This window comes from Notamacropus eugenii, chromosome 1, assembly GCF_028372415.1.
Source record: "Notamacropus eugenii isolate mMacEug1 chromosome 1, mMacEug1.pri_v2, whole genome shotgun sequence".
Lineage (NCBI taxonomy): Eukaryota > Metazoa > Chordata > Mammalia > Diprotodontia > Macropodidae > Notamacropus > Notamacropus eugenii.
The window spans coordinates 674,650,217-674,663,894 of record NC_092872.1 but is presented as its reverse complement, the minus strand read 5'-3'; the positions used below and the strand labels follow the sequence as shown (position 1 = coordinate 674,663,894).

Genomic DNA, 13,678 nt, shown 5'->3' with positions numbered 1-13,678 from the left:
CTCAGAACATAAGAGAGAAAAGAAATCTGAGTATTGTTCAGTTCTGTAATTGTTTGATAATGACTTAAAAGTCAGGAAAGTCAATTGCCCTCAAAACCAATAGGCCAATTTTTCTTCTGAATGATGCTGGCTGTGTGACCCCGATTAGTCACTCAACTAACCTCAGTGATCCAGGCCAGAGCCCACCACACACAGCCCACAACACTCCTGAGTGCCTCCTGAGCCAGATTAAAAGGAAACTGAGAAAAACTGAAATAACATGAAACACAGATGATCACATTTCAAAACTGTCAGGATGTGGTCGGCAGGGATCCTAATGTTATGGTATCTTGATTTTGACACCATGTTGTAGACAACTCACCAAGACTGTGTGGATGAAAAGTATTCACTTACATTGATTACAGAGCTTCCTCATCCAGGAGTTCCTCGTTCCAATACATTCACAGTCCATAATCTATCTCCCTTGTCACTTCATAATTGGTTGCCCCAATATAAAAAGTTCATTTCCTTATTAAAGTCTTCAGGCTGTGCTAAGTCCTGTGGTAACTGCTGCAGCTGAGGGTAAGTTTTAGTTTAGGAACTATAGCAAAAAATGATCCTTAACTCAGATTTCATGAAATGATGAAGAATACTGTCCTCAAAGTCTGTTGTTGTGTACTACAGACGGAATTACTTTCAGCACAATTTTAAAATCAGTTTCTTTAATAAGTGACACCTAATTCTGAAGCAGGAGTTTCATTTGTAGATTGTAATTTCCCCCCAGCACAGTGCCATCATTACTGAGATCCAGGAAAGTAAGTACAAAACAAGAAAGAAAATTTTGTATTTACAAAGGTCTTGAAGAGACAGGACAGTTCCTCCAAGTTTTCTCACTAGAAATGATCAATTCAATAGGGAAATACAGTTTATTTCCAAGGTATTAAGAGGATATTTACAAACAATACGGTGTAACAAAAATATAAAAAAAGAACTGGACGGTGTCATAGGCTTGACATTTTACAATAGCAAATATTTCTAGCAAACGTAATACTTCTCATACAAATACAACTTGAATTCAAGATAAAAAGGTTATTTATGCAGGTTATACAGCATTTGGAGTCATTTAGCCAACTCCACATTATCTGACAGTGATTTAATGACAAACTGATTTCTTAAAACGTACAAAAAAAAGAGTGCAATTAATTTCATGGCTTGCAATGTTTGAGTACAGAATTTTAGCAAATTAATAATATTCCAGTTATTTTTTACATTATGTGGTCCATTACCACTGACCCCAATCTTCATTGCATTTGTGTGAAATAGGCCTAGTGGCCCGGAACTGCTTCATTCCACATGTTTGCTATTATAATCTGGCTCATTTATCGTTTTTATTTTAAAAACAGGCTAACTTTGAAGGAACTTAAGGAAATGTAACATTATATATTTAGCTGGAGCAAAAGTTTTTTTTTTTTTAAACACCTTTTTTTTTTTCTAAATTAATGTGGATAATTTGTAAGTTTTACTGAGGGAGGTCACCCAGAGATGTTTTATAATAGGTCAGAAATCTCTCAAGCCCATATTCAGGGCAGTCCAGCCTGGAGTGAGAGGAAGATACAGCAATATTTCTGAGGCTTCCTTTCAGTTATTATAATTCTGTGAATGTAACAGAAAACTACTCTGTCCCCTTAAATGGAGCTGGACTTGTCATTTCAGAATTCAGAAGAAATCTTCACTGTAGCTACTGTGGAACATTAGATACCATAAAGTAGACAGAGTGATTAGATTTCTTGTAGATTGGTGTGGTGTTGTTTTTTTTTAATTACTTGAGCCTGCTACAGATAGCAACGCTTTCAAAAGGCTTGAAGCCACATGAGTACAGAGCAAGTGCCTATTTGGGCAGAAAACCAGCTGTTCTTGTTCTCATCAGACTGCTGGAATAGAGGGCTATACCTGAAATGAGAGTGAGGAGCACCTTCTCCTGCCTTTGCAGCTTACAGTCTGGCCAGTTAAGTTAGGGTTGTTAATAGTTATCAGTGGGGACCACAGCGAGGCCTGGTGGGACAGAGGAAATATGTGCAGGCTCTGAAGTCAGAGGATGGGGCAAGTGCTAGCTCACCACTCACTATGCTCCCTGAAGCAGATCACTTACCCCTCTGGCTCCAGCTTCCTCATCTATGCAATGAGAAGGTTGCACTGGAGCCCTTCTGAGGTGTCTTCAAACTCTAAATCTATGAAACTATGACCAGAAATTCATGAGTATAATCTGCATGAATTTATTAATTAGCTTCAATTACAATTAATTGGTCCAAGACTGCTAGGACATCTGGTGACAGCTGTACAATAGTAGTGGACCCAGCAGGTATGTTGAAGACATCCTAAGATGCTATTTCATATGTACTGGTTAATTACGTTAAAACAATTTGGCAAAAAAACATCCCAAGTGAACTATACCCAAGGGTGTGCTGGTCAATGTTTAACAATTGGCTGGGAGGATAGGGGTGGGAAATAAGGGACAGACTGTCCATGGCACACTTTTAAATTTAATTGCATCATTAACATTTTCTCCCATGACTTTCTTACGTCACAATTAACAAAACAGTAAGTTAAGCTCAAGCCCTAATTTGCAGCATTTGCCAATTTTCTAGGTGTAAATTCTCACACTGAAAATGTAACAATTGGGTCAGAACTGGCTCTAGCACAGCACTGGCTACACCCCAGGGTCTGGTGAGCTGCCTAGGATAATTAAGTGTTAAAGAGACAAAAAAGGGTAACTACAATTAGTAGAAGATGTTTGCTGTTTCTATCACTTAGAGTATACTTCATTTAAAAAGTCTAAAGAGCTGCAAGACCCTCCATATTATAGGGAATGCAAAGGAAGATTGGTTTGGTTGTCTACACCTGGTAAAGTCTACAGTGCTACTTAAAACTTTCACCTATCAATAACCTCAGTGAATATTTAACACATTTGTTCCTCCTCTTAATTTAGTCAAACTTGTGTGGCAGTAACCTGATCAATAGATAAATGAAAGTTAGACCCCCAACTAGGATACTAAAATGTTAATAATGGGACTATTTACCAGCCAGAGCCAGACTATAAGAGTATACTGCCAACCTGGCACTTAGATCGATACTTTGTAATCTTGGTTTTGTAACACCCAGGTAGATTCCATTATCTCAAAAGGTGTTGCAAAATTTTCAACACAATATTAATCCACTAATTTAAAAATTATTTGCCATGTAGTATATACAGTGTCACAACTCCAGAAAGGTTGGGAATCACTGATTTAAAAGATTGATCCACTTTCAAAAGAAAAGTCAATCAAGATACCCCCTTTGTTACACATACAGGGGAAAATCTTCAACTCCTACAAGGATCAGTCAAATGTTTAGTCAATAACAAATCATATGCTGCTCACTGTTTCCCAATGATCTTTTAAATGCAAGCATGTCCAATAACCAGCCTTTTAAATGAGATCCAAATTTTGCAACTTGTGTGTAGCTTGATCAGGCAAACAATCTGCTACTTGCTTGGTTTTCCATAATGTAAAAACTGAAAACGGGAGAGTGTATTTAAATGCCAGAAAACAGTAACTGAAGGTATAGGAAACACAAAAACTAATTCTGACTGCATTCTGACACACTTCCAGAAGGCTCATAAGAATTCTTCCTTCTGCTTTCATTCTGTTGTAATTCTCTTCTCCTGTACCTATGTCTTGCAAACCATAGCAATGGTGTCAGATACCACATCATGTTTCCTTCCATTCCTTACAGATAACAGTCAAACCTAGAGTAGCTTTTATGCAGATCATTTCATAAATGGAAATCTTCCATACTTAAGGATCTTCTTCCATGTCATCAGGATTGGGAGCCATAATGAAGTGCTTTGGGTACACAAGGTTGTGCTCATTGGCATGCACTTCCCAGCGTGCATCATCGCTTTCATGGGTGATGTAACGCTCTCCAATTCGTGTTTCAAATTCTCTAAGGTCAAGCCACGTTTGATAATCCTGAGAAAAAACACGGTGCTTTACCCAAAATCATAACATAAATTCCAAATATATCAAGCATTTGTTCTTTTTTTCTCTGGATTATTATTTATTCCTAATCCCACAAGCTATGCACATTTTCAGAGTTCAAGAATCAGTTAACAGTTACTTTATGGTAACAAATGTTAGCTTGTTTTTCAGTATGTGTTTCTAATAAATGAGGTAACCAGTTTTCAGACACCCTCAAAAAAGTATGTGCTTCATATTCTGGAGTGCAATTAAACACTTCTTTCTGGTAGCTGTGAGTTCGGTAGTTTTCCCCTCTGGTTTTTGCAAACAGAAATTAAGCTCTCTAGAACCTACATGTTATCATTAGTCAATATTTCATGATTTCTAAAAATGAGAGCATCATTACAGAACTTTATTTTTCTATAATCATTATACATTTGTATTATGTTTTGGGTTCTTGAAGTTTTCTATATAAAAATCTATTTACAATATAAGAAATCTCAAGAACAAACTTATTACTAGTCCAAAACATTTATTTTTCAGTAAAACATTTTAAGTAGGATTTCTTACTTTTCAAGCCTCCAAAAACTTCATTTGAAGAATGTATTGTAAAAAAAAAAAAAAAACCCAACAGTGAAAAAAATTTAAGATTAACAAAAGACTTAGAAATCTCAGCAGAAGCAATGACTTGCAATTCAATTTAACCATATAAATCAGTTTGAGAAATATGTTCTTGAGCTTCACTAATGATTTTGTTTGCCAATATGGCTAATTCATTATCAGTCAATGAGAGACTACTGGAAATATTGTTAACTGAATATAATTTTACCTGTAGCCAGGGGTGACTGAGAGATTTGTCAACACTATAACGTTTCCTCATCTTCACCTGAAGTAAATTGTTTATTAAATCAATTGCTAAGGAAAAAGGAAAGTTAATGTTACTAAAAAAAAAAAAAAAACAGAAAAAAAAAAAACGACATTTTTAACCCAAAGTGGATAAAATATGATCTCACAAGTAGCACTATGGTTTGGTAGGCTAGTAGTACCTCATGATTAAGAGTAAAAGGATTTTTTTGTCTGAAACCACGTGGCCTCCCTCAAGCACCCCGATGTCAGCCTCCACTCTCTCTTCCTTTACTCCAGTCTGAGCTGATGAAGTTGGGCTTTTTTCCCTTGACAAGGCCAACCTGTCTAATCTATTTTCTCCTACCTCTGCCCCCCACCCAACCTCTTCCTATCCATTAGTTCCATATACCCTGGTCTCCTTCATCCTTAAAAAACAAATCCTAACTTGATCCTTCCATTCCCTTAAATCACCATCCAGTCTCTCTCCTCTCTTATCCATACTTCCTAGAAAAAGCGGTCTACACCTGCTACTTACAACTGTGTCTCCTCTCACTGACTTCTCAACCTGTTGCACTGTGGCTCCCAACAGAAGTAAGGAATGATATCCAAACTCTCCAGAGTTACCAACTATCTCTTCAATGTCACATCTAATGGCCTGCTTTCAGTCTTGGTTCTTGGTCTCTCTAGTACTGGACAATACTTACCACCTGTGTTCTGGGATACTCTCTCCTCTGGGATTGTTATGCTGCCCTCTCTTGATTCTCTTCCCAGCTGTCTGTTGCTCCTCAGTCTCTTTTGCTAGCTCATCATCTGTATCCCATTCCTTAAATGTGGGGACATCTGCAAGGCTCTTTCCTGGACCCACTTCCTCTGGCTATACCCTCCCCTTTGGTGACCTCACCAGCTCCCACAGGCTTAAATATTATCTCTAGGGAGATGACTCCAAGATCTACAGATGTAGAACTAGTCTCGTGTGACTGCCAATCCTGTACCACCAGCTACCTCGCAGACATTTTGAACTACAAGGGTACTATAGGTGCCTCCAACTCAACATATCCAAAATACCACCCTTCCTATCGAAATCACCCTGTTTTCATCCAGGTACTACCCATGCTTTCTAACTCTTAGATTCACTCTTAGCCTACATCCCTAGCTCAGGCCCTCATCATCACTTCTGGGAATTATTTCAAAAGCCTTCCATTTTCCATAGAGCTGGAGATTTCATTAAAGTACAAGTCAGATAAACTACAGTAGCAAGCCATGACCTCTAGGGTCAAACATAACCCCCTGTGTCACTAAAGACCCTCCCTAAGCTGGCACTAACATACAACAGCCCCATGCCACATGACCCCACACACTACACTCCAGCTAAGCAGCCTCCTTGCTGCTCTCCCTGGCTCCCCAGCTCTTGCAAAGGTTGTCCCCCCAGGCCTACCAGATAGTTTCTTCTCAACTCTGCCTCTCAGAAGCCTTTGCTTCCTTCCCCTGCACTCATCCCCTTCTACAGAACCCCTTTTCTAATTCCCTTCTGCTGGTGTCTTCCCCATCCAAATTACCTTGTATGTGCATTCATATTTACATATACATCTATTGGCACATGTGGCCTTCCCCAATAGAACGTACACTACGTAAGAGGAGGGATGATTTCTAATTTGTCTCTATCTCCCTTGCCTACCACACACATTTTAATAAATGTACTGGTTGATTTACCCATTATTTGAAAGAAAGATGTGATAAAAGAGGAAGGTGGACTATACAAAAATACAGAAATCCATAAAAAGTAGTATGAGGATAAGAATAAAGGAGTAAAGAAACAGAAGCAATATTGAAGGAACATATTTCAGATAGTTCAGTCAGAAAGCAGATAGTAATGATGCTTTCTTAATAAAAACCACAAATGTCAAGAGGCAAAATCTAGTGGTAGTCCCAGGAGATATTGGATCTCTGGATGGCTGTTTAAAGTCTCTTTTTATTAATACCATTCACCTTTGATCTCAGGAAAGAAAACATCTAAGGTCTGAGAAATTAAAGATATGGTCCCATGGTCAGAGTCTCTAAAGAGATAGCCTGGCTTAGAAAAGATGGGAGGCTTCCAAAGTCAAACAGGAATGATACAACTAAAAAATATCTTTAATATACAGGTGTTCCTTAAGGGATAAATTTAATTTTTCATTTTCATTTCAAATGAATAACATCAATGGTTTTTATGCGGCCTGAAGGCAAAGACAGTTTTGATTCTGTCTTTCCAAGTCATATAAGCTCACAAGTCCAACCCCCACAGCTATCATTCTGGGACACAACTCTCTTGGAATTTGGCACAAACTGCCAATCAACCCCCATCTATGAGACAGGCAAGCTAGCCGAAGTGAAACAGCAAGACACCAAGGGAGAGAGACAAGAGACAACACATGCCAGGGAAGGAAAACTACCACCACCTTTCCTCAAGAGCCAAAATGCTCAGGACCCTGAATCACAAAACCCTGGAAACAGCAGTGTCCAATCACTAGTGCTACTTCCAGCACAGACCCTGCAGTAATTATACAGAACAGTCACTCTGGGGAAGATGTCCATCCTCCTCAACACCTCCAATACCAACTGCTGACCAAGCACTGCCAGCAAGCAGTTTAGCCCAAGAGCCCCAGGAGTGGTGGCATTCTTCCCCAGACCTACTTCAGTCTAGCACCCATAGGCACTGTCTCAAAAAACAAGGGCATCTGCATGTATCTCAACCAGTGACTCAAGACCCAGAAAAGAAGAGTTCTTGCCAATCAAGTCTTTGGCATTGTCAAATGCTTTAACACCAGAAACTGAAATCATTTTATCAGTGAAAAAGATGTGACAGAAGAAGCATAACCATCTCCTCTGCTGTTTTCCCCTAAAGACTGTGGGACCTGTTCTTCTGGCTTGCATCTGAAGTCTCCTCCATGCGCTATCTCTCCCATTAGAACATAAGCTCCCTGAGAGCAGGAGCCTTCTTTTCTATTTGTATCCATCCCCAGCACTCAGCACAGTGCTTTGCACCCAGTGTTTACTATTTCCCACAACCTGAACAAAGCAATTAATCCTGAGCAAATGGTGGTTTCCACTCTTTGAAATCTATCTGTGCAGTACTGACATATTCCCAGGACCCCAATCAAGGAGTCGCCTGGTTGACTTAGGTACACACTAGACCTAGCCTTCCACCTTCCACTGATTAGAGACCACTTTATAAAAGTCACTCAATGAGCAAATTCCTCAGTGCCTGAATTTTATTCCACCACATATTCAGGGCCCCTTTGTGATGATTCCAGAAACACCTGCAGGTGACAAACTGTATCCTGCCAAGAACAACCACAAGCTGAATGCTGACTAACTATTCCTTCTGGAGCCATACTTCTATCTGAACTGCCAGACCCACTGATTTCTTTCATAAGAACTACTGACATTTATACGGGACTTGGAAACTCCTTGTTACAAACATGCTCACATACGAGGTTCACAAGCCTGGAGGGTCACACTGTGACAAGTATCATTATGCTCATCTCAGAACAGGACTAGGTTCACCTAGGGAAGATTCCAGGTGCTGGGGAGGGTAGACAGAAGTACACATTCCCTACTGTTCAGTGCTGGAATACAAAACATTCACACATGAAGCATTCTACAAGACAGTGAAGAGTGTCACAAGTGGAACAGACAAGTACTGAAGAAATTCAGACAAGGGAGAATAGGTGACTCTGTAGTCAGAGCACGTGGGTTCAAATCTTGTCACAGCTTCCTATGTCTGGTTTCCTCATCAGTAAACTGAGGGAGGTGAAACAGACAGCCTCAGGGGGCCTTTCTGGCTCTATTATCTAGGATTCCATGGGAACCTTTCCAAGTGAGCCGGTCACAGAAGGAGGAAGTAAGCAGGAGGCAAGGGTTGTTTAGAGAAAGGAAATACAGACTATGCTTAGGAGAGTGAGTAGGACTATTACTGAAGTGTAAGCCTCTTCTTCTAGGTGAGTAGTAGGAAACATAGTTAAAAAGAAAGCTAAAGTTGGGAAATGACAGGCTGTCCTGTCCCATGGCAAGGTGTATCCACAAAAAATGTTTTAAAGAGATCAATGCTATGATGCTGCGGAATGAACGTCATGGGGTAAGCTTCAAGGTAGAAAGTCCATCAGAAGAGCACTGCTGTAATCCAGGTAGAATGTGATGAGGGATAGATGGCCTGAAGAAATGGGAAAGGACAGGGACAATTCTAAATAACAACATGAAAGAACAACTTACAAGACTTAGTGAGTGACTGAATGTGAGTGCCAAGTAAAAAGAATCAGAAATGACCCTAAGGACACAAACAGGGGCAGGGGAGACACAGGGAGAAAGGGGAGTCAGAAGGAGAAACTTGCTTTGGAGGAAAGGAGATAAGTTCAAATTCAATATTATAAAACCAAACTCATTTAATTCCTTACCTTCACCAGAAATTTCTTTCCATGGATTTGGTGGGTACATAAATGCAGCATTTTGAATTTGGTCATTTATATCTTCATCTTCATTAAATGGAAATGTGCCACTAAGGCTCACATAAACAATAACTCCCACTGACCACATATCCAGAGAACGATTATAACCTTTGCTCCTGAGAACTTCAGGTGCTAAGTATGCTGGGGTTCCCACCACAGATCTCCTGAAGGACTTTTCACCTATGATACGGGCAAAACCAAAGTCACACAGCTTCACCTGGAAATGAAGAATACCACTGAGTTACGTAGATGCAGCTCAATATACAACTATATATATCTATATATACACACACATATATATATACACTCACATACATATCTACATCATATATAACTATACATAAAAAACTACACATATATGCATTTATCCATATATATATTCTATATATATACATATAAACTTTTCCCAAATAGCATAACATTATAACTATTTCAATATTCCTTATGAACTATGAGAATTTTAAATTTGAAATCATTTAAATAAAATATGAAAAACCATGTATGCTCCACATTTCTGTGTTAACCTTGTTAATCACAACATTAGAGAAATATCAATCAATCAATAAACAAATAAATTAACAAATTAAAAAAAACTCTGATGAGAAGCCTCAATTTTTTAACTGACCTCTTCTCCCCTGCCATATTACTGCGCCAGGAGGGAAATTCCACCTGGCAGAGTTTCAGTCTTAAGACTCTAAATTATTTCAGTGTAAGATGCCACACTAAAAGGTAGAATGTAAGATAACTGGAGCGTTTTGTCTTTGTATCCTGGAAGCCATGCACAGTGACTCCCAGGTTAATAGCTGCTTAATAAATGCTTAATTGAATATTAAGAAAAACTGCAAATACACATTACAATCAAAAGACCTTAGTGCTACAATAGTGGAAAGCATAAGAAAGGCTTACACATTTAAAAGCAAATAAAATGTCTAATGAGATGGCATTTATTTTTAATCTCTAGCTTCTCATGCAGTGCCCTGTATACCAAGGCACCCCACTTCTGATCAACTCTCTTTTTTGAACTATCAGGTAGCAGCACATCACTCACCTGAGGGAATGGCTCTGCTGAGGCTAGCAGCACATTCTCTGGTTTTAAATCACAGTGCACAATATTCTTAAAATGTAAGTTCCTTAAGGCAACAAGTATCTGTGAATGAAATAAAGTAATATTTTAATTCTTAGGATATTTATCTGTCTAGACAGTGAGAAAAATTTAACAGTCAATGGGACAGTATAATATTCTGAGTTCTAATTGGGAACTCAGGTTTCTGCGGGCTTGGTCCCAACTAACATTCACTTTGCTCATTGTTGAGTTAGATGGAAAAAATGGACCTAGAAGTCTTGTCAGTTTCCATTAAAATTATTATGATTCACTGGAATAGTAAAGCTATACTATTCCTTGTCAAATTTATTACTGAGAAACAGTATGTCATCATGCAAAGAAAACTAGCCAGGAAACTGGAGTTTGAAGCTGCTCTCATGTGACCCTGGTGAAGTCACTTAACTTCTCAGTGTCACGGCACTCATTTATACATGGGTGGGCCAACAGAGGGGAATGTTTTTCTGAAAGTGCCCTCAGCAAAGGGTCAGGTGTCCAACTCCATGAGAAATGCTCCAGTCCAACAAAAAATCATGAACTCATCTCATCAAGTGAACTGAAGGGGATTCACTGATTGGAAACTCTCCTGATCAATCCCTTGATACAAATAAATGGGGATAACAATTCCCACACTACTTACTGCACAGGGTTGTTACAAAGATAACGTGAAGATTATTTTTTTGAGATTTATTATTTTTTAACTGTTATCAATTTTATAACATCCTTTGAATTAAAAAAAACCCTAGGGACTGTGTATATATTTCTCATACTCCCAATTCTCCTACGTAGAAGTTACATTTCTCTTTTAAGTTAAAGTTATTCTCTACTTCAAGAAAGAGAAAAAATACCTGTGTGACCATGAATTTAGTAATTCGCTCAGGAAGCCGACTTTTTTCACTAGAAAGAATCATTTCTAGCATATCTCCATGTAGCTTTTCCATGACTACAAAGACTCGTTCTGGGGTCTCAAACATACATTCCAGATTTACAATCCCAGGATGGTGCAAATTCTGAAAAGTTACAGAATGTTGACAGAGAAGATGTAAGTAGAAAAACAGAGATACATACAATTATACCCACATATAATTTTACAATGTGTTTCACGTTGTGTCACACAAGTAAAATTGATATTTAGGTAAAAATTACACAGAAAAAGAACAAAATTAAGAATTAAAGCAACCCAAATGAAGCAAATGCACGAATGATGCCATGATGATGCATTTCTCCAAAGCACAGTCTGAAGAGCCAATTGCTTATAAACCATTGGAATGATGTATTTGTCTGGTGGGAGATGAACAAAGCTACGTGGACATTCTCATGGAATGATATTATCTGGTGTCAACCCAGTTTTGTAAAAGTCAGGTCAGTGGTTGCAAAAGAACTGCAACAGGGATTCTCTGCTCAGATGGTAACAAACGTAGTATACAGGATGGGTTGCTGGTTACATCCAGTATAATACTCTCAACTTTACAGATGAGGAAACTGAGGTACTGAAGAGCTAGAAAGTGATAGTTTTTCACTTGTTTTTTATTCTCAGAAGGGCATAATCAGTGAACTTATAAAGCCCCCAACACTGTATCTGAAAATGCAAAAAGATTAAATTCCTCAGACTGTGTGGAGTAATGAGCTAATATTGTAAAGCACAGTGCCTGACACATAGTAGACACTATGTAAATGTTAGCTATTATTATTACTGATAGAATTTTTAAAAAGCACATTTGAGAGTAAAAGTGAGAGTAGTGGCTTCTACGGGGAAGAAATAGTAAAACTATGGCTATACAGATTCCGTGACATTAGAGGAGTGAATCACTCTGGATAACCAGGTCTTTTGGGTACCTCATGGTTAACCCTTTAAGTGCTGAGACTTTTAACTTTTTATATAGTTTATATCCTACTATGTCAAATGGACATTTCCTATTTTGTACTTTCAATTAGCAGTGGGCCAAAAAGATCCTTTGGGTATTTTCCTGTTTCCCACTCATACAAAACATGGTCTAAAATCCCATGGGGTAAATTGATCTGACTCTTACTAAGCCACTGTAATGTTAATGGAATAGGAAGATCTTCCCCGTCCATTAACAGGCCTACCCATTTCCCCTTGGAACAGGAGCCATGTTCCCAGGTCTAAAGGTACACAGGTATATTTCAATCACAGCTGTGATACATCCTGAGTCACACAGAGCCCACTGGAGGAGGAGTTTGCTTAGAGAGAGGCTTGCTTGTAGGAAGGCTTTCACATCTTTTGGTACTAAGCTAATTAGGCACTGAGTCACGAGGGTTGTGATGCCTTCTGGCTCTGAGACTATTAGCTGAAAGTGTATATATATTCTGAGGTGGTATTTTGCTTTGGGGGTTTGCTTATGAGGACCTTTGGATTCCCTGGACCGGACTTCGAGTAGCCATTTGTTAAGAGCCCCTTGATTCCTCAAAGGTTTGTGGTTGTATTACTTTGTTCAGACAGTAGGAGCCTTGTCTGTTAAATCTCTGCTAATTTCTCTGCTTCTATTTTCCACTTTCCTATAATTAAAGTAAGATTGTTAACCCCTTTGAAGCTGCCTTTCCTTTACAAAAGCAGATCAAAGAACCTGTGCTAGCAAGCCATCCTGGGTGTGCTAGGGTTCTTGCTAATACAGCCATCCGCATTTTCCTGTGGTTGTCCTCCGTAAGTGATGTAAAGATGTTCATTTAAGACCCTAGTTAGGATAAACCTCGCTTCCTACAGGAACCGGCTGACCTCTGATAGGTTTTCTGACCTCTGGTTCCATATAAACAAGTCTCTTGCCTCTGGTCCTGAACCAAATGACAATGTAACTGAGAAACGCTTAACAAAATAAATAAAAATACAATAAAACACAGATAATGCTGGCACGTGGTATTCTAAGTCAACATGTGGCCTATATGGTTTATTTCAGATAATTTTCTGTACATTTCTATTGAAGTTTGACACCACTGCTCTACTCTATCCCTACTGGCTATGGATTATCACTTGCTCAGATACTGAAAGATTCTAGCCAACATCTCTTCCCCCGCTGCCTTCTCTATTACTTTTGTCTGCTACTAGTCATTGTTTCTGATGCTCAAATTGTTTCTCCTGCCTGAAATCCCCCCACCCCCGCCTTCCTTTTCTTTTTAGACTTCTCTGGGGTCTATGACATACTTCAATGGGTCTATGAACTTGTATGAGGAAAAAAGTTATATCTTTATTTTCATTAACCTTTAGCTTCCTTTGCAATTTTGTTTTGTTTTATGTAATTAAAAACATTACTTAAGATGGAGCC

At 38.8% G+C, this 13,678-nt stretch overlaps 1 protein-coding gene across 2 annotated transcripts in view; it reads right to left on the bottom strand.

Annotated features, from left to right (window-relative positions):
• Nucleotides 1–886: 886 nt before the first annotated feature.
• Nucleotides 887–13,678, bottom strand: part of PRKD3 (protein kinase D3) — a 91,665-nt gene continuing 78,873 nt past the window's right edge. For both annotated transcript variants that reach the window (XM_072635862.1, XM_072635861.1), the window contains exons 15-19: nucleotides 11,249–11,410; nucleotides 10,350–10,448; nucleotides 9,251–9,518; nucleotides 4,804–4,889; nucleotides 887–3,986 (exon numbers count right to left, since the gene is read on the bottom strand). In XM_072635862.1, coding sequence (XP_072491963.1) covers nucleotides 3,813–3,986; nucleotides 4,804–4,889; nucleotides 9,251–9,518; nucleotides 10,350–10,448; nucleotides 11,249–11,410 — 789 coding nt within the window. In that variant the 3' untranslated portion in view covers nucleotides 887–3,812. The remainder of the gene's footprint in view (nucleotides 3,987–4,803; nucleotides 4,890–9,250; nucleotides 9,519–10,349; nucleotides 10,449–11,248; nucleotides 11,411–13,678) is intronic.